This window comes from Ailuropoda melanoleuca, chromosome 8 (genome assembly GCF_002007445.2).
Source record: "Ailuropoda melanoleuca isolate Jingjing chromosome 8, ASM200744v2, whole genome shotgun sequence".
NCBI lineage: Eukaryota > Metazoa > Chordata > Mammalia > Carnivora > Ursidae > Ailuropoda > Ailuropoda melanoleuca.
The window spans coordinates 15,337,787-15,358,502 of NC_048225.1; the positions used below are offsets into that span (position 1 = coordinate 15,337,787).

Consider the following 20,716-nt stretch of genomic DNA (forward strand, 5'->3'; position numbering starts at 1 on the left):
AAATGACATAAAAGACGAGGAGAGAAGGGGCCTCGGCTTCTTCACTTGGTTAACTTGCTGATGGTGCACATGGGGTTAAGGCCCACACAGCCCCTTCAGGGCATCTATGTACCATCTCATCGCACCCTCGGAGTGTATAGTATCACCCCACTTTCACGTTCAGTTGTTCAGTACACACAGAAGCAGAAACTGAGGGTCAGAGAGGTGGAGTAGGCTATCCAAGGGCACACCAGCAACCCCAATGTCCTGCTGGCCCTCAACTCCTCCCCATGGGGCTGAGGAAGGGGAAGGTTTTAGAATTCATCATTTGCCTTCCTGTAGTTTCCGATTTGCTGAGGATGGTAGCATCATGGCCACCCCTGCCCGCTGGGGTGGTCAGGGGACGTCCATCCATCCGTAAGTGGCCCTTGAAGGACGGGGAGAGTTGCATCAGACACAGGTGTAAAGGCCACCATGCTTACCCTGTTGTACAGCTCCCTGGGCAACTAGGCCCCCGCTCGCCCCCCAGCCTAAACCTTGTGCGCCCCCTCCCTCTCCCAGGCTGGGCTCTCTCCTCCAGGGTATTTTAGGCTCTCTCTTGCCTTTGGGTCTTCGCACAAGCTGTGTATCTGCTAGGGGCACCCTCCTCTCCTGTACCCCCACTCCCCTTTTCTAGCTAAGGGTCACCCTCTGCTCTCTTTTGCTGCCCCTCCCTCTTGCCAGAACTTCCACCCCATCTCTCATGCTAGTGACCACCCAGGTGCCCCACAAAGGCTGTCTAACCGAGGGAACGACCCCTCCCCACCTCCTCTCACCTCTGAGTGTCCATAAAGGCAGCTCTCAGCCCCAGCCATACCCACCCAGTCTCTGCTAGGTCAGGTCACCGAAACCTCCCCTCCTTTCCAGGTCTTTCTCCGGGGTCACCGCTCTCGGATGAAATCTACTGGCCCTGGCTTTCCTATCTCCCTCTCCAGTGCCGAGTGCATACTCGAGTCAAGCACTGTGCCAGCTTCTCTCAGGTAGAGGTGACTGTGGTGGCGGCAAGAGGTGGGAGGGCAGAGGGATAAGAAAGAGTAAGGCATTTTCTTTTCCTCCGGAAGCGCTGTCTAGCAGGGAGCTCAGACATGAAAACAAATAATTACTGAGTTAAGTGTGTGTTTCGTTTGTTTTTTAACGTACGAACCCGAAGCGATGGGAGGGTGGTGGTGAATCGGAGAAGAGGGAGGTTTTTAGCTGGGTCTGACAGGACAAGCAGGAGTCCCTCAGAGAGAGAAGAGGGAACGAGAAGGAAAACGGTCTCCTAAAGCCCGAACGTCGCTGAGCATTGCCCTATTGGTGCAGAGCTGAACGCGAGGGAGATGCGCAGTTTAGAAAGGGCTCTGTCTGCGACAAGGGTCTGTGTATCCTCTAGCGACTGGGAGCCACTGACACTCTTTTAGCAGGGTGGTGACACGGAGAGGCACGTGGAATGCTCCGTGAAAGGCGCCGGCCACAAAAAGGCCACATGTTCTGATTCCATTGATACGAAATGTCCAGAACAGGCAAACGGGGAGACGCAGAGGTTGACCAGTGGTTGCGGGGGGTCGGGGCAGGGAAGAGAAGAATGGGGAGCGGCTGCAAAGGCGCACAGCGTTTCTTTTTGGGGTGATGAAAATGTTCTCTGTCAGCAAGTGGCGATGGCTAACTCTGAGAATATATCGAACCCCACTGCACTGTGTATTTTAAAAGGGTGACTTTTATGGCGGGTGAATTCTATCTCAAGAAAAAAAGCAGAGGCCATGGAGAAGGAGAGATCGTGGGGGCCAGAGCCCACCCCTGCCCTGATGGAGGCAGGCTGGCCACCAGGATGCCTCTGCAAGTTTGCGACACCCCCAGATGGAGGGGTCCCCGCTCCGCACAGCTGCTCTGAGCAATGACCTGCTAGGGCCCCAGCCTGTCATCTTCCACCGTCCCTTGCTCAGGAGGGATTCTGCTGGGCTGGAGCACAGGGCACAGATCCTGGGATCACCTCCCCACCTGGGGCAGGCTCCCCCTCCCCCCACGGGCAAGGGCGTGGCTGGCACCTTATGCCTGGGCCCTGAGCGACAGACAGGTCACCTGACAAGGCACGCCACTTATTTCTGAAGACAGGCAGGTCCCCTGGTAATAGAGCAGACGGGGAAGAGGCTTTGCCATAGACGGGGAAAATTAGGGCAGAAAATAACACCATAAAAACAGAAGTGTCCAGAAATAGGAGAGAAAGAGGCTTGCTCACATCCCAATGTGTGAGGGCCTGTCTGAGCTCCCGGGTGTCCAGGGACCATTCTGCTGCAGCCTGCCCACCCCAGTTTCTCTGCTGGGTTCCGAGCTCTTCTATGTGCCAGGTGGGGGTGGGGGGGTCCTGAGCATCCATAGTGGTGCGGTGAGGGAGCACTCATTCCCAAGGACCCCATTCTCAAAGCCCTGTCACTTGGAAGGTCTGGGGACTGAGGTTCCCTGGACACCCGGATTGGGGGGTTGCATCAGCGATCACAAGTGGGTTGAAATTTCTGAAGCTTGTACAGTGGTGTGTGTGTGAGAGAGAGAGAGGTCCCTGGTTGAAGGAGATTTTGAGATGCCCGGATGGGGTGAGGAAGAGGTCTGGAGGCAGGGGTGACAGGCTTGAAAGTAAAGGCAAACATGGCAGGCTTTGATGTCCGATTCCCCTTCCAGTCCCAGGGTGGGCAGAGGGTAGGGCCGGCTCCCTGGTCTACACGGGTGGCAGGTGCTCATGAATGAAAGCTGGAGGAAGCCCAAAGCAGCCTGGGAGAGCAAGGGCTGGGACAGGAGGGTGACGCGGGGGCTCCTGACTCGCTCGTGGGCAATAGCTTTATTCTTGCTCTGGGCTTGGGGACCAGGGCAGGGCAGAGAGGAGAAGGCGAGGCGGAGCAGGTTTGAGGGGGAGGACCTCACTGATTTTTCCCAGCATCCCCCAGGCCACTTCTCTCACCACAAACCTCAGTCTCAAGCCACTTGGTTGTCATGGAAACAGGCGGAATAGAACAGATGGTCTCCACTAGCCAAATTCCAATTAAACAGGGCAGAGATGGATCGAGAAGGGGGTGTGATGTGACTAGGCCGCAGAGGGCTCTGCCCCCAAACCCAGCCTGCCCACCCCAGGCTACCTCAGGACGAACAGGAAGCCCCTGGTCCCTTCCGGCAGACCAGGGGCTGGGGTCAGAAGGACATTCTGGGAGGTGGGTGGAGAAAGCTGCCCAGGGGAGAGTCACCACCCTGTCCCCTTTCTGTCCTTCCTTACCCCTTCTCAGGTGGGGGGGCCTGCAGGTTGAGGGCATGCCCCCTTGGAGAGGGGCAGTATTGGGGAACACACATTTAAATCTACAGAAACACTGGGCTAGAGACACACGTGTGCATACATGTACACGGAAGCACACATGAGCAACGCAATCGTGCTGTACGTGCACACACGGACACGTATGTGCCCACTGGCAGGCTCGGGAACACACGAGGGCATGTGCAGAAAGGTTAGGCAAAGCCATGAATCACACTCTTCGAACAATACAAAGAAAATGCTTTGGAAAACAAAGTAAGCAATTTATTTCAATTTATTTAATAAACATGTATTAAGAAAATAGGAATTAGAAACACACACACACACACACACACAGACACGCACATCATACGGTCCCAGGCTCAAGGACACAGGGTACATTAATAACACGCTCACCGTGCTACGGCAGGAAGGCTCTCAAGGGCCATGAAGATACTGGGCAGGAAATGATGAACTTGGGGCAGGGGAGTAGAAAAGGAAGGGTCTCGAAGGATGAGAGGAAGCTTGCCAGGCCATGAGGCAGGGCCCACCAGGCAGAGGGACAGCAGGAACAAAGCCCGCGTGGGAGGAAAGGTGAGAAGTGGCGTGCGGAGGGCATGAGCCCCGGGTGAGCGCAGTCTGGATGCCACACACAGAGGAGTGCCAGCACACACACCCGCCTGCAGAAACCACACATCCATGCACAACTTCACACAGCCACCGAGCCTCTCCCCCGCCCCCACTGGTCCCTAGGGCTTAATGCTTAGGAGATACTTAGTAAATGTTAACTCCATGAGAAAAGATGCTTTTGTTTGCTGCCAATACCATGAGGTGGGTATGGGAGGTGTCGGGAGAAAGGGGAGCGTCAGAAGTTTGCACATCTTGGCTGCGGGGGTCACACAAAGTGCCAAGAAAACAGAGAGGTGTGCAAAAGAAGAAACCTCATACCTTGCTAGGGGCTGAGAAGGAGGGAAGCCGGCCAGCTCCCGTCAGTTTACTGTGCATTTATGGAGCGCCTACCGTGTACAGGCACTGAGCTAGAATCTGCAGAGATCTTAAGGCTGAGTCCTCTCCTTCAAAGAGCCGTGTCTGGGGCGAGGGGAGGAGAGAAAGTACTAGGCAACACAGTAGGTTCTGGCTACAGGGAGACCTTAGACCAGTGGTTCTCAACTGGGGGTAATTCTGCCTCCCAGGGGACGTTGAGCAATGTCTAAAGGCATTTTTTATTGTCATATGGTGGGGGATGGGGGAGGATGCTGCTGGCCTCTACTGGGTAGAGGCCAACAGCCTACAGTGCACAGGATGGTCCCACCTAAAAAAAGACTTATCTGGCCCCACATGTCAATGGTGCTGGCTGGGGTTGAGAAGCCTGGCGGAGATCATGGAGCCTGTACGTAAGCCAGCAATGCTGGGCAGCTTGCGAGAGCTTCAGACAGAGTGGGGCGGGGTGGGGGCAGCACACACAGGAATGGGGAGAGGCCCCCAGGATGTCTCAGAGGGTGGGGGTTGTGGGACTGGGGAGGGGTCCCGCAGAAACGGAACCACTAAGAACTGACAACAAACCAGACACAGGGGAGGAAGGAGGAGGCCCAGCTCCAACAAATGGCAGAACTGGGGTTCTGAGCCCCCAGTTCTGTGTCTGGGGGGGAGGAGGCCGAGGGTGGCTTTGGGCTGCAACATAGCGTGAAGTGGGAATGCCCAGCTGGCCGTCAGGGAGGCTGCCCTGGGGTGCAGGCCAGGCTGAAATCGGACGGAACGGATCGGGGGATTGTTCCCTTAAGTCCAAAACCCTCTACATGACCTTCCCAGGCCCTCCCATGGCCACAGGCTCCCGCTCCCCATCCAGAAGACACTCAAGAAGATGCCGGTTTTCTCTGGGGGCCCCTGTGTGGCCTCCTTCAAGCTGGCCCGGTCACTCTCCTCTGTCACTTCAGCCACTCCAGCTCAGACTCTGGGTCCCAGCCTCAAGGTCACTTCCCCAGGGAAGCCTCTCCCAGGCTAGGGGCTCAGTGTCCCCTTCACAGCCCCGTGCATACTTGAATCGCTCGGAAAACTTTCGGGACCGCTCTAAGCATCAGTCCAGCCAGCAGGGGTGACACCTGTTTTGGGTACAACAGTGCATTACTACCAGCTTCTGCGAAGGATTAAAACAGGCAGGAGAGGCTCCCCATGTCCTTGGCTTCGACCCTGCCTCCTTTTCCATCTCCCCATTCCCTGACCACACGACTTATAAAAAGAGGTCTAGAAGGAACAGTTTGAGCAGCCAGCAGGGTGAGACAGTACCCCGGATCCTGAGGGAGAGGCACGGAAGCTCGCACAGCCCAAGAAGACGTTATCTAGCAGTTAGAGATGAAAATGTCACCAAAACGCCCAAATTCAAGGACACACGGCCTCCCCCTGCACCTCCAATCCTGTTTCCACTTGGGGAGCTGCCTGGTCTTCAGGTGCCCCAGAGGCACATTAGCCTTTGAATAAAGCCTTTAGCTGTAGTCTGAGCTGCTTAAAGCGCTTTTTCCCAAAGCACCTGGACCGTGCAGGGAAACATCTGTTGACTAACTGACCTCACTCCAGGATTAGGGAAGCATTACCCACCCGGTCAGCCCCGGACCCTACCTGGCCAGCAGCAAGGTCAGCCAAGTGAGTCATTAGGGCTCAGTGGCACCGCCCAGGAGGGTGCTGTGGCTGGAGGTGCCTTGGCGGGGGCGGTGGTCGCAGGGCCTGCCCTTCCAGCCGGAAATATCCAGGGGTGTCCAAAGAGCCTGTGGGGGGAGGCCAGCTAAAGCAGGCCACTAATCTCTCTTGAAGATTAAATACCACACTGGCTCTGGAGGCCAGAAACCAGCAGGGGGAGAGGGGCGGGGTGGAGGGGGGTGGGGGAGCTGAAATTGGGGAAAACCCACCAATGATTAACCAGGGCTACTAATTATTAACCAGTTAGACTGTTGGACTTGAGGGCCCCATTTCTGGCTTCACCCCTTCAGTGTCGAATCCCAAGCATCCCTTGAACTCTGCGCCCCACCCCCTCCCCGGGAGACTACCTCCAGCCTGGCCTTGCTCTTTATCTTCCCCTGCGGCTAGTGAACAGCAACCCCTACTCCCAGGTCCCCACCCCCCCCAGAAGGGTGTCGGCGGAGACTGGGATGACAGTGATTGAAACTAGATTTGGGTTTGGTCTGGATGACCCGAAGGCAGCCTCGAAGGCAGCCTCGTCCTTGGGATCCATCCCCCCACCCCTCACTTCTCATCCCAACCCCCACACCCACCCCACCCTCTGGAGGGTAGCTCAGCCCCTTATCTCTTCCTGTTCAGCCTCAGGGTTCGGCAAGGGGCGCTCCCAAATCTGCTGCTAGGGAGGGGAGGGGCCTCCAAGCTCAGCCTCCCGGGCTCTGGGCAGGGGCACTGGAGTTGAGTAGAGGGCAGAGGCATGTTGGAGCTCGGGAAGGTGGTGTCTGGGTTACCTTTAGGATAAAGAGAAGTCCAGACTCTGCAGGGGCGAAAGACTCATTTAAGCATTGGCCACGGGAGTCTGTGGCTACGTCAGCCTCATCAGAGAAGCCGAGCGGGTCACCGGGGTCTGCTGCCCGGGGTGATTTTAGTGGCTGGATGGTACTGATGAGCTGCGTGCAGGGTGGTGGACGCTATCTCAGCGTCTGTACCACATGTCCGACAGCGGGGTGCCTCACCCCGCTACATGCCCTGGCTCGCCCTCCTAGTGCCGCGACATGCCACGGAGCCGCTGCCCCGTGTCGCAAAGCATTAATGGGCGACAGGACAGGCTGCCAGGAGATCACGCCACGTGGGCGTCCCTGCGGTGCACTGCCTCCCCCGGGGGACCCTACCCATTCCAACAGGCCCCCACCCGTCCCCATGAGGGCACAGGCTGCTGGGAGAATGAGTGGCTGCTCCCGCCATCTCCAGGGCGAAGAGACTGCAGGCAGAGAGAGGGTCCTGCTAATCGGCCCCTCTCCACGGCCCTCCCTACTGTCCTCTCCGTGCCCTGATTCTGTGCAGTACGCTCCCTTTCTCAGGACCTTCTCTCCCCATCACCAACTTAATTCCTTAATTCCCACTGGAGATAAGCGGATCTTTCACTGCAATTTATTGTTAATCCAAAGGAAAACAGGGTTTGGAAGGGGCGAAGTGGAGGTGGGGAAGCGGGAAGGCGGCGGGCCAACCCGCTCTGTCTCCTCCGGGATCCCTGGACGCTTGTAGTGGCTGCAGAATCCTAGGCCAAAATCTCAGGGCAGGTCAGTCCCCATTTGGGGCCCCACACCTGCCGCTAAGGGATCTTGACAACCTGGTTCCATGGAGAGCACCTAAGATGGCAAGGTGGGTCAGACTTTGCCCAAAGCACCCAGGGGAGAGAGACTGTGAGCGGGAGACCCTCTTTAAGTGCCAGAAGGACATTGCGTGCCTGATCAGATATGCTCCACATAATCCCGAGGAGGCAGAGACAGGATTCACGGGTGGGAGGTTCAGGCGTGGAGATCTCAGCACAGGGCGAGGAAGAGTCTGGGGCAGTCAGAGCTGTAGGGGCTTCCATGTTGGGTGGTGAGATCCCCATCATTGGGGGTATTCATGCTGAAGCTGGATGTTCAGCCAACTGGTAGGGAAGAGGTTGAGGGGTTTTAAGAAGTGAATGGGCATTACATTATCTGCTCTCCTTCCAGTGCCAGGCGTCTTCCGACTTCCCCTGCAGGGAAGGGAGTTACCCTCAGCTGATAGCCCAGCTGCGAGGCTCTTCCCAGATCTGGGGGCGGGAGGGGAACAAATGGGCCCAGAAGCATAGCCTGCTTTCAGGGTGCAGGAGAACGCAGTCCCCTGCCCCTTCAGAGCCAAGCAGGGAAGGCTTAAGAAGAGAGACAGGTTTACTGTGCATTAGACCACAAGGCCCCAGCTCCTTCTCCCCAACTCCCAGCCAGGCCAGCGTCCTGCGGGCATTCAGGGATGGTGCCCTTGGGTGTCAACTGCTGTGTGTGAGGCCAGAGGACAGATCCCATCCCCCGTGGGACTGGAAGCTCCAGGAGGGCCGGGAAGTTATGTTTTACGGCTCATCCCCTGTTCCCTGCTCAGTGCGGGTCCCATGGGAGGAACCAGGGCCCACACTGTCAAGGGAAGGCAGGAATGAATCTGTCTACCCCACTCCTGCCACCACACACCCGGGGCAGTGGGATTCCCGCAAGAGCTGGCACCCAGCATATCGGGTGGCCAGAAGCCTGCTCATGGGGTTCATTGGTTGAGGGCATGTAACTCTTGCTTCCAACTACTCTTTAAGAAGGAAGCACAGGACAGCTCCTGAGAGCCACCACTGGGCATCTTCTGGGGACCATCTGGAGGTGGGGGTGGTTGTCCAGGAGCCCAGGGACCTTCGCAGATGATGTACCCTGCCCAAGTGGAGAGGAACCCAGCCGAGGGACCCCTGTGGTGCCCTGGGCCAGGCGTTCCAGCCCCAGGAACCAACGCTCCCCTCGCCATTGGCTCCCCGGCCAGCAGCAGCTAGTACTAACTGGTGTGAGGCTCCCTCTGTACCAGGTACTGCGCTCATCACGCCACACCACTACCTACCTCTTCCAAGCCTCGCCTTATCGTGGGCCCGCTTGCCCGTGGAGGGAGTTCAAGTTCACAGATGACAAGACGCAGATGCGCATGGGGGCACATGGAAGTAACAAGAGACAGAGACCACTGGGCTCCAAAACAAATAGTGGGTTCAATTTGCCAGGATACAGAGTCCAACCAGTTGTTGTGATCCCATAGACAAAACAATGATCTAAGACTGACCTTCTGCATTCTCTAACTGGCGGCTGGGGGGCAGTGCAGGCCCTGCCAGGGACAGTCTCATCTTCCACTGCCTGCCTCTTCCCCCCACTGCCTGCCCCCCCCACCATCCAGACGCTGCCCCTCCCCCCTCCCCCAACTGGGGGAGAGCCCCGCACCTCTGTGGGGGAAAAGATGGCAATCAGAGTCTAATCAGGAGCACACACACACACACACACACACACACACACACACACACAGCATGTGACCTCATGCATGCTCTCGCACGCGCAGGCACACACACACACACACATAAACCATAAACCTTTCTCATACACACACAGAGGACATAAAAACACTTGTAAAGAAACACATAAAGCAGCGCAAATTATTATTATGGCTTGAGCTGCATACACAAGATCCGAGGGGGTAGGAGTGATGGAGTGAGAAGATGGGAGAGGGGAATCAAGCCATTTTCCTGGGCAGGGTGTTTCTGGGCAGAGCGGAGGTGCTGGTCGCCAGGCAAGCTGCCTGGTGGCCCTTTATGCCCCTGCTCCAGGCTTCCTGGAGGGAAGGGGGAGACACAGAGACCCTTCCCCAGTTATCGCCCCTGTTGCTCCCTCCACCACTGCCACCCTCCCCCTCCAGCCACCCCCCCCAATCCCCATCCGGTGAGGGAGGCCTGTCATCTGACTCCTGGGAGGTGACTCAGGGTGGGAAGGGTGCTGGGTGGGCAGGCGCAGACACAGGGACCAGGGGGTCGTTGCCTAAGTTCCTAAGTTCCCCCAAGGCCCATCCATCAATCCAACGGAGATAATCAGAGGGCTCAGCCGGCCCAGGACACTGATTACTCTCCGGGTACCATAAACACAGGGAATAAATCTGGGAAGGGGCCAGGTAGGAGGGCGTCTCGGCAGCAGGGTTGGCCACCCTGCCTGGGAAGGGAGAGGAGGCCCATCCATCATTCTGAGAGACGTAGCTATCTAGGCCAATGAGATGAGGACAGTTCGGAGGGCGGGGGAGGTGGGCAATCATAATAAAATAATCCAGTGCAGTGTGGCTGCTGGCTCTGATCTTATTTACACTCGGGAGAAGCCTGGCCCTGCCTCCGCTCCCATTTTTACCCAGGAGCCACTGCAGAAAGCTTCTGCCGTTGGCCGTTGACTCAAAACTCTCGAAGGACACCTGACCCCCAGGGTAGGGAAGAGGAGCAAGGAGGTGGCTTGGCTCAAGAGCACAGGCACCGCAGGGGTCCCGGCGCTGACACACACTCGCTAGGTATGGACGGGCTCAGGTGGGTCTTCAGTCCTCCATCCTACTATTGCTTCCCAGCACTTCCTGGGTGCAGGGTAGACGCCAGCCTCAGGAACCAATCATGGAGCTCTGGCCTGTGTCTGGGCCACAGAGGCTCTGCCGTAATTCAGGCTAACAGAGCATGGATAATCTAGAACAGCAGAGGGTCTAGGAGGAATTTCTCTTTGGCGTCGAAACATATCAGATGACTGTTTTGCAGCCCAGTTACCTTCCTAATTAAGCAAGTTTGTGAGGTCTGAGCCCACGTAGTGACCGGCAGGGTCAGGATGTGCTGAGGGGAGCATCGGCCCCGGGGCACCGTGGAGAGGACAATCCGCGTGTGAGCGATCTGGAGGTCACTCAGTCCTCTGCCTCGACCCGGGAAAGCGTTTTGATCTTTCTGCTCCCACGACCCTGTCCCCAGTCCCCTGTTCTGATCCTGCCTGGGGCAGAGGAAGCACCAACCCTTTCATCCCAGGGGATCAAAGCAGCCAGTACAGGTGAACACCCTAAATCCTCCCCACCTCTCCAGGCAGGGGCCCCTCCCTTGCCATCTTTTGGGAATCTCTGGGTGAGGGCAAGAGAGACCAGAACCTTCTAGAAGCTTAGGATGGGCCCTGACATAGGATCAGCTTGCGGAGCTGTGGACCCACCCAGGACCCAAGGCCAGCCTGGGAACACCTGCCGGTGGGGGGGGGCAGTTCCAGGTGGCTTCTTTGGAAGAAGCTATTATACCTGGCCCAAGTCTCCCAGTGAAGCATGGGAGGCGGCCCCCACATGGCATCAGTGATGCCCCAAAGCTCAGGGAATGACAGAGAGATGATAGTGAGATGTTTCTCTCCAGCATAGCCCCATCCATTGTCCTGAGACATAACAGTGGCTGAAGTTGGACCCACCGGGAGTGTAATGACTATGCTTCTAGTACCTGTAAGGTGCCTAAAGGATACAGTAGTGACCACCGAGACGCTGATGATACACACCAGTAACTCCCCACCAGGTTACCCCCGCACCATCAAAGGGAGCAGGGGCATAAGCGATATGCAGGGGCGGTGGCATTCTGGATGCAAGGTCCTGTGTTACTCTGGGCTTTTTAAGCCCAAAAGGGACCACTAAGCTAAGCGGTATGATCGTGGACATTGGGCCCGACCCCCTGGCTCTGCCACTTACCGTGTGACTATGGGCAGGTTACCTAAGCTCTGCCGGGCCTCATCTTTCTACACGTAAAAAAACGGGAGAACAGAAGTACCTTCTACATGAGTTGTTATGAATATTAAATTAGTTATTACATGTAAGAAGTTTACGACAGTGTCTGGCACTCAAGCACTCTCCATAAAAGTTCGTTATTACCATCACTGTCATCAACTATCCAAACGACCAACCACGTATCCAGCTGGCATCTACTAGCAGCCCCCAATGTGGCCAACCCTGTACCAGGCCCTGGGGACACTGAGATCCATCTGTAACGGACCTTGTCCCTTTGGAGCTCTCAGTCTAGCGGAGCAGATAAATCCCAGGCCCGAGTAACCATACAGCAAGACGCGGAGTGGTTAGTGCCATGATGTGCTTTGAGATGGGAGAGGTTATCCCTAGCTGGGGGCGGGGGGTGGATGGGTCAGGAGGCTTCAGGACCGAAGTGGCTCTCACATCAGTATTTAGATATGGGAAATAAGGTGGGAAAACATGGGGTATGAATACAGGGGCATGCGGTGGGGAGGGCAGTGAGAGATGAGCCAGGGAGGGGGGCAGCGAGCAGACGCTCCTGGACCTGGGAGTGTCTCTCTCACATGTGCTTTAGGTATGTCCATCCAAGAAGCCACATGGGCAGGTGGGAGCCAGAGAGCCAGGAGTCAGGGGCCGCTGCAAGAGTCTGGGAGCAAGGGCGTTGCAAGCAGCCCCTCCCGAGGTGGGGCCCACATCAAGTGGTGCCAAGGCTGGCTTGGCTCTGAGGCACCTTCTCGAACTTTCTCTGCCCTGGCAGCTGACAGCAATTGCCCATAAGCCACCGGGACTGAGGGAGGGGGTGCTTGCGGTGCTGCTCAGGGCCCAGAGAACGGAACGCATGGGGGCAGCCTCACCAGTCCCACTTGGGGCCTCACTCCAGACCAGCGGTAGATGACGGCCTTCCCAGGGAGCTCCAGGAGCCCATACAGGTCTCCACTCCCCTTGCCCCCAGAGCCAGGCTGACTTGAGTCTGCCCAAACAGACTGGCCCTCCTATCTCCGCTGACTCACTTGGCGAGCACAACAGCTCATGTGCCAAAGCGTGGGCTGGCTTGCGTGACCCTCCGTGGAAGCCACAGGTGAGCTTGGGAGCGCTCAGAACCAGTTCTTTGGGCCTGCCACTCTCTTTCCTCCACGAGACCGAGCTACCGAGCCGGGGCAGGCTTCCCTTGGCTCTGGTCTTGTTTTTCATGGTGACTGAGCCCTGGTGGTATTCCGGTGACCAGCATGTATGCAGGATTGTGCAGGAAAGAGAGATCAAGATAAAGCAGGAGGGGAAGGTGCAGACAGACAGGAGAGGGGCTGTCAACAGGGACTAGAATCTGCTAAGCAAGAACGAATCCCGTCTTTGGTGGGCACCCATGGCCACTGACCGTGGGCAAGTTCCTCCAGCTCCGGGAGGGATGTGGGAGCCGCAAGCCCCTGCCAAGGCTGTCGGCTGGCACGAGCGCATCTTCAGGGGAAGAAAGATGTTTGGGGTCCCCAGGTCTCTACCCCCACCTTCTGGGCAGCAAGATTTCAGGCCGGTGGGGGGGGCGGGTGAGGAATCCAGACTCCGTCTCTGCTGCTAGCACATATCTCACAGACCAAGGGGTAAGGGTGGGCTGCTGTCCCCTGTCCCCCGGAAGGCCCTCTTCCCCGCAACAGTGGTTTGCTGAGCTTCTCAGCCAGCTGCTACCAGACAAAGTGGACTCCTACGAACAGCCCTGGGTGGCTGGGTGGGGGGAGCTGTGTCCTTCTCCCCTTCAGGCAGGGATAGAATTGGGGGCTCAAGGGGGTGGGAAGGAGTGTTTCCAGCTCTGGGGAGCACACATTCTAGGAGGCTTTCCATTTAAGCCCCTAGATCGAACTCAAACCCCCAATGGGACATTTTTGTGCCCACGGCCACTGGCCTGTTCTGCTTCCTGGGCCACGCCTGCAGCTGTGTCCCGGCGGAGCTACCAGGCAGCGGAACTAATGTCCTCTAATGAGATCCGGGCCAGAGTGGCCGGGCGGGTTTTATTGTCTGTGGCTTGGTAATGAGACTCCTCATAAACTGGGAATGGAACTGGGGTCTGCACAGACCAGAGCCGGGTGGGGAGTGGCCCAGGAGAGGGAGTCGGCTCTGCCTGCCAAGTCTCAGCCCTGTCCCTTCTCTGTGGCCCCAGTCCAGTCCACGAGCTCTCGGAGGACCTCTCTCTGCCCCTGTGACTGCCTGTGCCCTGGGGCTCCGTGCTCATACCTCGGGGCCCTGCCCATGTCTCAGGCCAGATCTCCAGGGGGTGATGCTCAAGCTTCCAGAAGGCCACGCATCCGCCCCCCNCCCCCCCCCCCCCCCCCCCCCCGTCATTCTGTTGCTGGGCATCCTGTACTATGGCGCCGACCCGGACTCCATGGTCAGCTCCAGCTGGGCCACCCTCTGACCTATCCCTCACTTCCCCAGGGAGCTCTGGCTTGTAGGTCAGTGGACTCGCTCTATCGTGGCCTGGTTCAACCTCTGCTGTAATGTGTCCATCTCAGCCTGTTTCAGCTCCCTCGTCTCCTGGACTGGGAGTCAGAAGGCCCAGCACCCGACATGGCCACACTGGCTTGAGCTGGGCAGCCAACTACCAACCTGACTCACTTTCCTCATCTGTAAAATGGAAAGACCAGGAATACCATTCACATGGGGTTACTGGGAGGATCAGCTGGAACCATGAGCTGTCAAGAGTGCCACAGACATTTTTATGATTAGTGGCGAAAGCATTCCATCTGCAACAGGAGAAACCGGAAGAGGCTTTTCTGCCAGCGAGAAGAGGGTGACGCCAGGAGGGAGTCTCGATCTGGCTGTAGCATCCTGCCAGAGGAGTGGACTGCTGGAGAGAGGGTCCAGCTGCCCACCCTTCCCCCAAATGCAGAATTTTGAAGGAAGGCAGGGGCTGCATCCCAGGCCCTCTCTGCCAGCCCCGCTTCTGACCACAGCCAGAGCTCCAGATGGGCAATGGAGCCTAGCTGGGCCGTAGCCAGGGAGTGAGGCGGGTGCCCGGGAGAGCCCCTGGTGACACGCTGCAGAACAAAGGCCACACGGCACCTGCTGCTCGCGAGTCCACGACCACCAGGGTCAGGCTCACGCAGGTTCCTGGAGCCCACTGGGCCACTGCAGACTCCGCCATCGTTTCCAGGTGGGGGCGGGGGCTCCCCGAGCAGCTCCTGGCTGGTGACAAGGGTGGTGAGGTCAGCACTGGGCAGGCAGGTGAGTGGCTCTTCCTCAGGGGAGTACAGAGGTGGCACCGCCCAGCTCGCAGATGCAGCGGGGGCCGAGACCACTCAGAGGAAAGGCACGGAGCCTGGAGCAGCCACTGCTTCGCTGCCCATTTATCACACACCTGGCAATGCACTCAGTACTTTTCATACATTACTGTCAATCTAATCTTTACAACCGCCTTTGAAGCTGTATTCACAGAAACCCATTGTACAGATGGGGAAAACTGAGGCCAATGAAGTAAACTTAACCAAGTCCACTCAGCTAGCAATTCATCGAGCTGGGATTCAAACCCAGTCCACCTGGCTGTACTTTGCTGGGCTGCCAAGGTGGGGGGCTCTCCAGGCCGTAGGGAGAGGAACCAAGCTGTCTGCCATTCTCTCTTGACTAGGGCCTGGGATCACTGTTGCTGTCCTGCCCTAGAGACCGTGAAAAGCACAGATCCCATGAGCTCCTGAGAATACATACCACTGCCCCCCTTCCCCCCCAAGGATAAACCTTGGGATTATCCATTGCCCTAAAGAGCTTACAGCCTGCCGTCAGGAAGACTTTCTTTGTGTCCTTATTGGGTCTCTCCTGTTGCACTAAGTTCACCTCTCCTTGTGGAATGGATCAGGGTTCAAATGTTAGGCTTGATAAGTTTTCTTTCCATCTATCTCTTCTCTCTCCCCATCTTCCAAATCAGCACATAGAATCCAGAGCTTCAAGGGTTAACTGGACTAAAGGGTGTTACTCCAACTCAGGGCATTCCCTCCTGGCAAGGTGATCCCTGCTCAGATCTCTCAGATCTTAAGTTACCTCCTGCCCCAGTCAGCACATCTGCTGTTGGCTCCTGCAGACCTGGTCTCTATGGAGAGGGGTGGGCATCATGGGGGAGAAGCAACTGCCAGGCAGCCTGGGGCACAGGATCCTGGGCTCCCAGGATGAGTCCTCTTCCCCTTCCACTAAGGGGTCTCCTGAGTTCTGCAGCACAAGCCATGGTGTCTCTAGGCACAGGTATATTGCCGACCCGGGTCCACATGGTTCTGCAGGGCTATTTATGGAGGACCAAAACCCACACTCACTTCCCTTTTAAATGCTCAGAGCATGCCACCTTTCCCCCAGATGATCCCCTTGCTGTCCCCGCCCCCCCAAGTATTCATACAGGGAACAAAGGTGCCAAATCAGTAGCTGAAAACCCATCTCCCAGGGCTCCTCCCAGCCTTCCAGGGATCTGAGAAGCTGTGGGACAAGCCAGGTCCCAGTGAGCAGTGGGTTCGAGATGCCGTCTGCTAGGGAGACAAGACAGCAAAGTCTCTCCAGGTGAGCATCTCCTGTGAGCATCCGGAGGTCCAGTCTAAAGCCAAGGACAGCCCAGGAATAACAGCCAGTGTAGAGGCTGCCCCCCCCCCAAAGGACCCGAGAGCCCATCTTGGAAGGAGCTGGCTGAGGGCAAATCCTAGGTCTCTTCCCAAAATCAACTCTCGGACACCTTGTCATCAACACAGGTATTATCAAGGTTCGGAGCTACTCACAAAATCCTAGTTGGAAAGACATAAGAAATCAGTTGCATGTCAATATCCACCTGATATCTATTTATGGCCCCAGTCCCCTGGTGACCCACACATACCAGTGAACAAACCTCCTTGCCCTCGTGCCCCGGGGTCTGCAGGAGCACAAGGCATTGTAGATAACCAACACAAGCACACAAAGCCTGGCACGTGCGTGTGCGTGTACCCACTCGACACTGACGGTGAGACAATATGCAGACTGTCAGAACTGTTACAGCCTAGGTCCCACGGCTAGCTAGTGTCCATCCTAGGCTGGCACCCTGGACAACATGAAAAGTTAAAAAAAAACAGACAACACAACAGTAAAAGAGGTGACTATCAGGCCCCCTCTCTGTCGGCCTCTCCCCCAGGTAGGAGACATTCAAGTTACCAGGTTAACCACGAAAGATACAATGAGGAAAATCGAAGGTATATTCACACCTCCCTCGGGTGTTTTCTGTTTGTGCTGAACAATGAACATTAGTCAGCTGCTGAACAATGGCAGTATCGTAGACACAGAGGCTGGGGCAGACCCTCTGCCCGTACCCCCACCCCCTTGCACTGGCCCACTGGCTCAGCACTAGGGTTCTGCTGGCTGGTGTCATCATCCTGGCAACATTCAACTGGTCCTGGGTCAGGAAGTGGCCAACGAGGTGGATTCATTGTGCAAAGCTGGGTGGCCCAGAAGGGAACTGATACCAAGGTTTTGGCCCGCGTCAGACCACAAGGGGCCCCCTGGCCCCCTGAGCCACAGATATTCAGGCTCAGAGATGCCTTCTGGGCTGCTCGGCCGGGGCTGCTGGGCTCAGGCTCTGCGATCTCTTCTCCTCCCCTCCAGCTCTGGCTATTAGGCCCTGAATCTGATTCTGAGACACTCTCCATAGTGCGGCCTCCCAAACGCACACGGGGATTCCTGTTCACACACTGTAATTCCCAGGCCAGCAGAATTGGTTTTGCCATGATGTCCTGCCCAGCAAGCCTGAGCACATCACGGTCTGTGAGAAACGGGGAGAGAGAGAAAGAGCCCAGCAGCTCTGACACCCCGAGTTTCGAAGGAAACCACCTTCTGGAAGCTCTGTACAGACTGCAGAGAAGGGGTGTGCTGCGGCCCGACAGGTCTTCCAAGGGTGTGTGTGACACCTGGGGTGTGTGTTCTCTTTCCAGACAAAAGGTTTGGGGAAGCCAATTAGGGAGGGTGTGGTGGAGGGGGCCCACCAGCTCTGCGCACCTGCTTCAGCGGCTTCTCGGCCTCCTTCCCGGGGCTCCTCTTGGCCCTCTTTCAGGTGCAGTCCCCAGGCCCCACCGGCCCTCTCTTTGGAGTTGGCCTGTAGGAACCACAGACTGTTATCTCAGAAGCTCATGGGGCTTCACCGACCGCCCAGCCTGGTAAAGTCTGTGTTGTAAAAACATACTTCTGTGTTTACACGTCAATAGCCAGATTGGGAATGTTGGTTTTTGTTTTTTTTTTTTTCAGTCAGGGGGTCATCACACACTGGGGGCTGCCCCTACCTGCTTTCCCCCAAAAGGGTCCTCTCCTCAACCGTCCAGTCCGTGCTCCCTGACATAGCCCAGGAGAACCCAGAAAAGAGCATCAGACTGGCAAGTCCCCAGAGAGGAGCAGCAGCGAGCACTCAGGAGGGAGCTGGTAGGGGGGTGGAAAGCCGGGTGTGGGCAGGCAACTTCTGAGCCTACCGGCCCCCATCCAAGCATCAGATCGGCACCACCACACCCGCCTGCCTCCCTTCGCAGGGGCACCGGCTTAGGGTACAGGAGCTTGGCCGGTCGGGGAATTCTGGCTGCCCCTGATGCCAGCCAGCCATGACAATGACAGTCAATCGAGGAGCGCTTATGAAGTGCCTGTCTGAGCTGGGGTTCTTGGTCTGCATCCCACCCCCAATCTGGATTTTTGTTGGGCGGAGTGTCTACACTTGAGCCAGGTGAGAGTGCCATCTCCCTGGCCCCACTTCCTGAGTGCAGTGGAGCAGGGCAGGCTTCCAGCGTGCCCCCCTCCAAAGGAATTAACCACAGTGTATTACAAAGCTGGGGGAAGAGAACAACAAAAGGAGGGAAGGATGGGGGTGAGTTCATTCTTTTCCCCCAAACCTTCCCCCTCTTTGTCCGACCAGAATTAGGTTAACCCCTGGTGTGCCAGACCAACTAGAGCTCCCCCAAAGCTCTCCTTTCCCTAGAATCCTGGCGTGGACACTATGCAGTTAAGGGTTCCCAGAAGCCCAAACCCCCAGTGGTCAGAGGAGTCCTAGGTAGGGCCTGAGCTCCGGCTGGCTTCCCAGGAGGTCCGGTGTGAGAGGAAGACCTCTCACTCCCCATGACTACACTGCCATGGAAGGGACTACTCAGGCCTCTGGAAATGGGCAGTATCCCCTCCCCCACACACCCACAGGCTGTAGGGGTGGGGGCACCGTTGTGCTGGCTTCTACAAAGTGCTTTCAATGCCATCAGCGACTCAGCGAGATCTGTGGAGCCCTGGCAGCAAGCTGGTGGCAGAAGGAGTATAGAATTGAATGAGGCCAGGTTCCTGCTTTCCAGGGGTGCATCCCAGCCCTGCAACTGGGCAGCCAGGCTGGCCCCTGGGTAACACACTAGCTCCCCAGTATGCGGCATCGCGGGCATCTCCAACCGGCTGCTGCCGGTGGCGCTGGAGATCCGATATTCTTGCCCCACACGGAGCTGGTCTCTCTGCACTCCTACCCCTTATTCTGCCACTCTAAGGCCAGACCACGTGCTCCAGCCAAGCCCCCTCCGTCCCCCACCAAAACCCCATTTAGCTCGCGCGGAAGGTCGTCTCAGGTTTCTTCCGAGAGGGCTGGAGGAACCCCCACCCCGACCCCGACCCCGACCCCTGCTGGTGTCACCAGCCACCGTGGGAGACGGGCAGCTTCCCCAGGGACAAGGGTTAAAACCAGGCGAGGGGACTCGGTCGGATTTGCCTCCTAAACGCATTTTCCAGTTCATTCCCCAGCACAATACGCCGCCGGCCGGTCCCAGCCTCCGCCCCCACCCCACCCCACCCGTCAGATGGGCCACCGCCGGCCACCCCAGGGTCGGGCGTCGAGTTAACCCCTCGGCCGCCGGCACCTCGAGGAAGGACACGAGGGACATCCTCGGGAAAGTGGGTCATGCAGCCACCTGGCTGGCCCCAGGCCCGCGGCGCTTCCTCCGGCGGGAGCCCCCAAACTGGGAGCGGAGTTCCGAGGCGAAGCGCAGCCCGCGCAAAGCCAGGAGGCTGCGAGCCCGCACGGCCCGGGCCTCACCCACCGGGAGAGGAACCGCAGGTGAGCGAGAAGCTGGCTCTGACGCAGGAGCCGGCTCTCGGCGCCCGCGTGGGGCTGCGTGGGGCGGGAGGGGCACCGAGCGCGCGGAGCCGTCTGGCAAAGGGGCCCGGGGACAGAGACGAAGCCCCCCTGTCATCCTCCAGACCCACAGCCCACCGGCTCCCGAGACTGACGCCCTCCCCCCCGGGGCTGTTGTCTCACACCCCGAGTCAGCGATTACGGTGATTATTTTGCATTTATGTAACATACAGTGTTTCCAAACTGCTTCCCGAGCTGAGAGCTGGTTATTAAATAAATAGAACTCTATTATATATTATTATTTTTGTGAAAAACTGAGCGGAGAAAGTGCTTTCTTGCTACACAGAGACGTGCATCCGACCGCTTCCCTGCAGGGCGGGCTGTTGGGCTTCTCATCCTCGCTTTCTCCGCCGTGCCACCCGCACCCCCTTACCTAAGCCGTGACCCAACTTTTCTGGCTCCTTTCGCTGCCTATAACCCAGACGTGCCCGCCATCCAGCTCCCAGACCCGGGAAGGTTTTGGATGGGGGGGGGGGGAAGGCAGAGGCGGAACGCACTTACCTGGGAGGAAGAATGCGGTCAAGCCGAGAGCGAGTCCCCACCAGCGTCCAGCGGCGCCCGCAAGCCCCATCCGAGCCATCGGGGTCCGGGGGTCCGGCGAGAGGGACCGCGAGGAGAGCGCTCCCCGCGTTCCAGAAACCAGCCCGGAAGACGAAGGCCGATCTCTGCCGGCCGGCGGGCGCTCCGAGGATCCAGGTCAGCCGCAGCCGTCGGCCGGGGCGGGGTGGGCTGGGTGCGATCGGCGCGGCCGCAATCCGGGCCCCGGGCCGCCGGCGGCTCAGAGGCTCGGTGGATGCCCGCCGCAAGTTGCACGAGTCATGCCCCCTTCTCCTCCTCCGCTCTCCTCCCCGCGCCGGTCCCCGCCCTCTTCTTCCACGCAGAGCCGGGCTGGGGAGAGGGACCCACCCCCGGCGCGCCCGGCTGCCCGGCTGTGCGGCGCGGGCTCCCGGCCCCCGGCGCGCTCACACCCTCCCGCTCGGCTCCAACTTGCAGGCGTCCATGGCCAGCCGTCCTCCGAGGGCGGCGGGACGAGCCCGGGAGGCGGGCGGGCGGCGCGGTGG

General features: G+C 58.0%; 1 protein-coding gene across 1 annotated transcript in view; it reads right to left on the reverse strand.

The window, feature by feature from the left end:
- LOC100469560 (nectin-1) overlaps positions 1 to 20,710 on the reverse strand; it is a 59,433-nt gene extending 38,723 nt beyond the window's left edge. The window contains exon 1 of the mRNA XM_011216734.2: positions 20,157 to 20,710. Within this exon, the coding sequence (XP_011215036.1) occupies positions 20,157 to 20,235 (79 nt within the window). The 5' untranslated portion in view covers positions 20,236 to 20,710. The remainder of the gene's footprint in view (positions 1 to 20,156) is intronic.
- Positions 20,711 to 20,716: the final 6 nt, after the last annotated feature.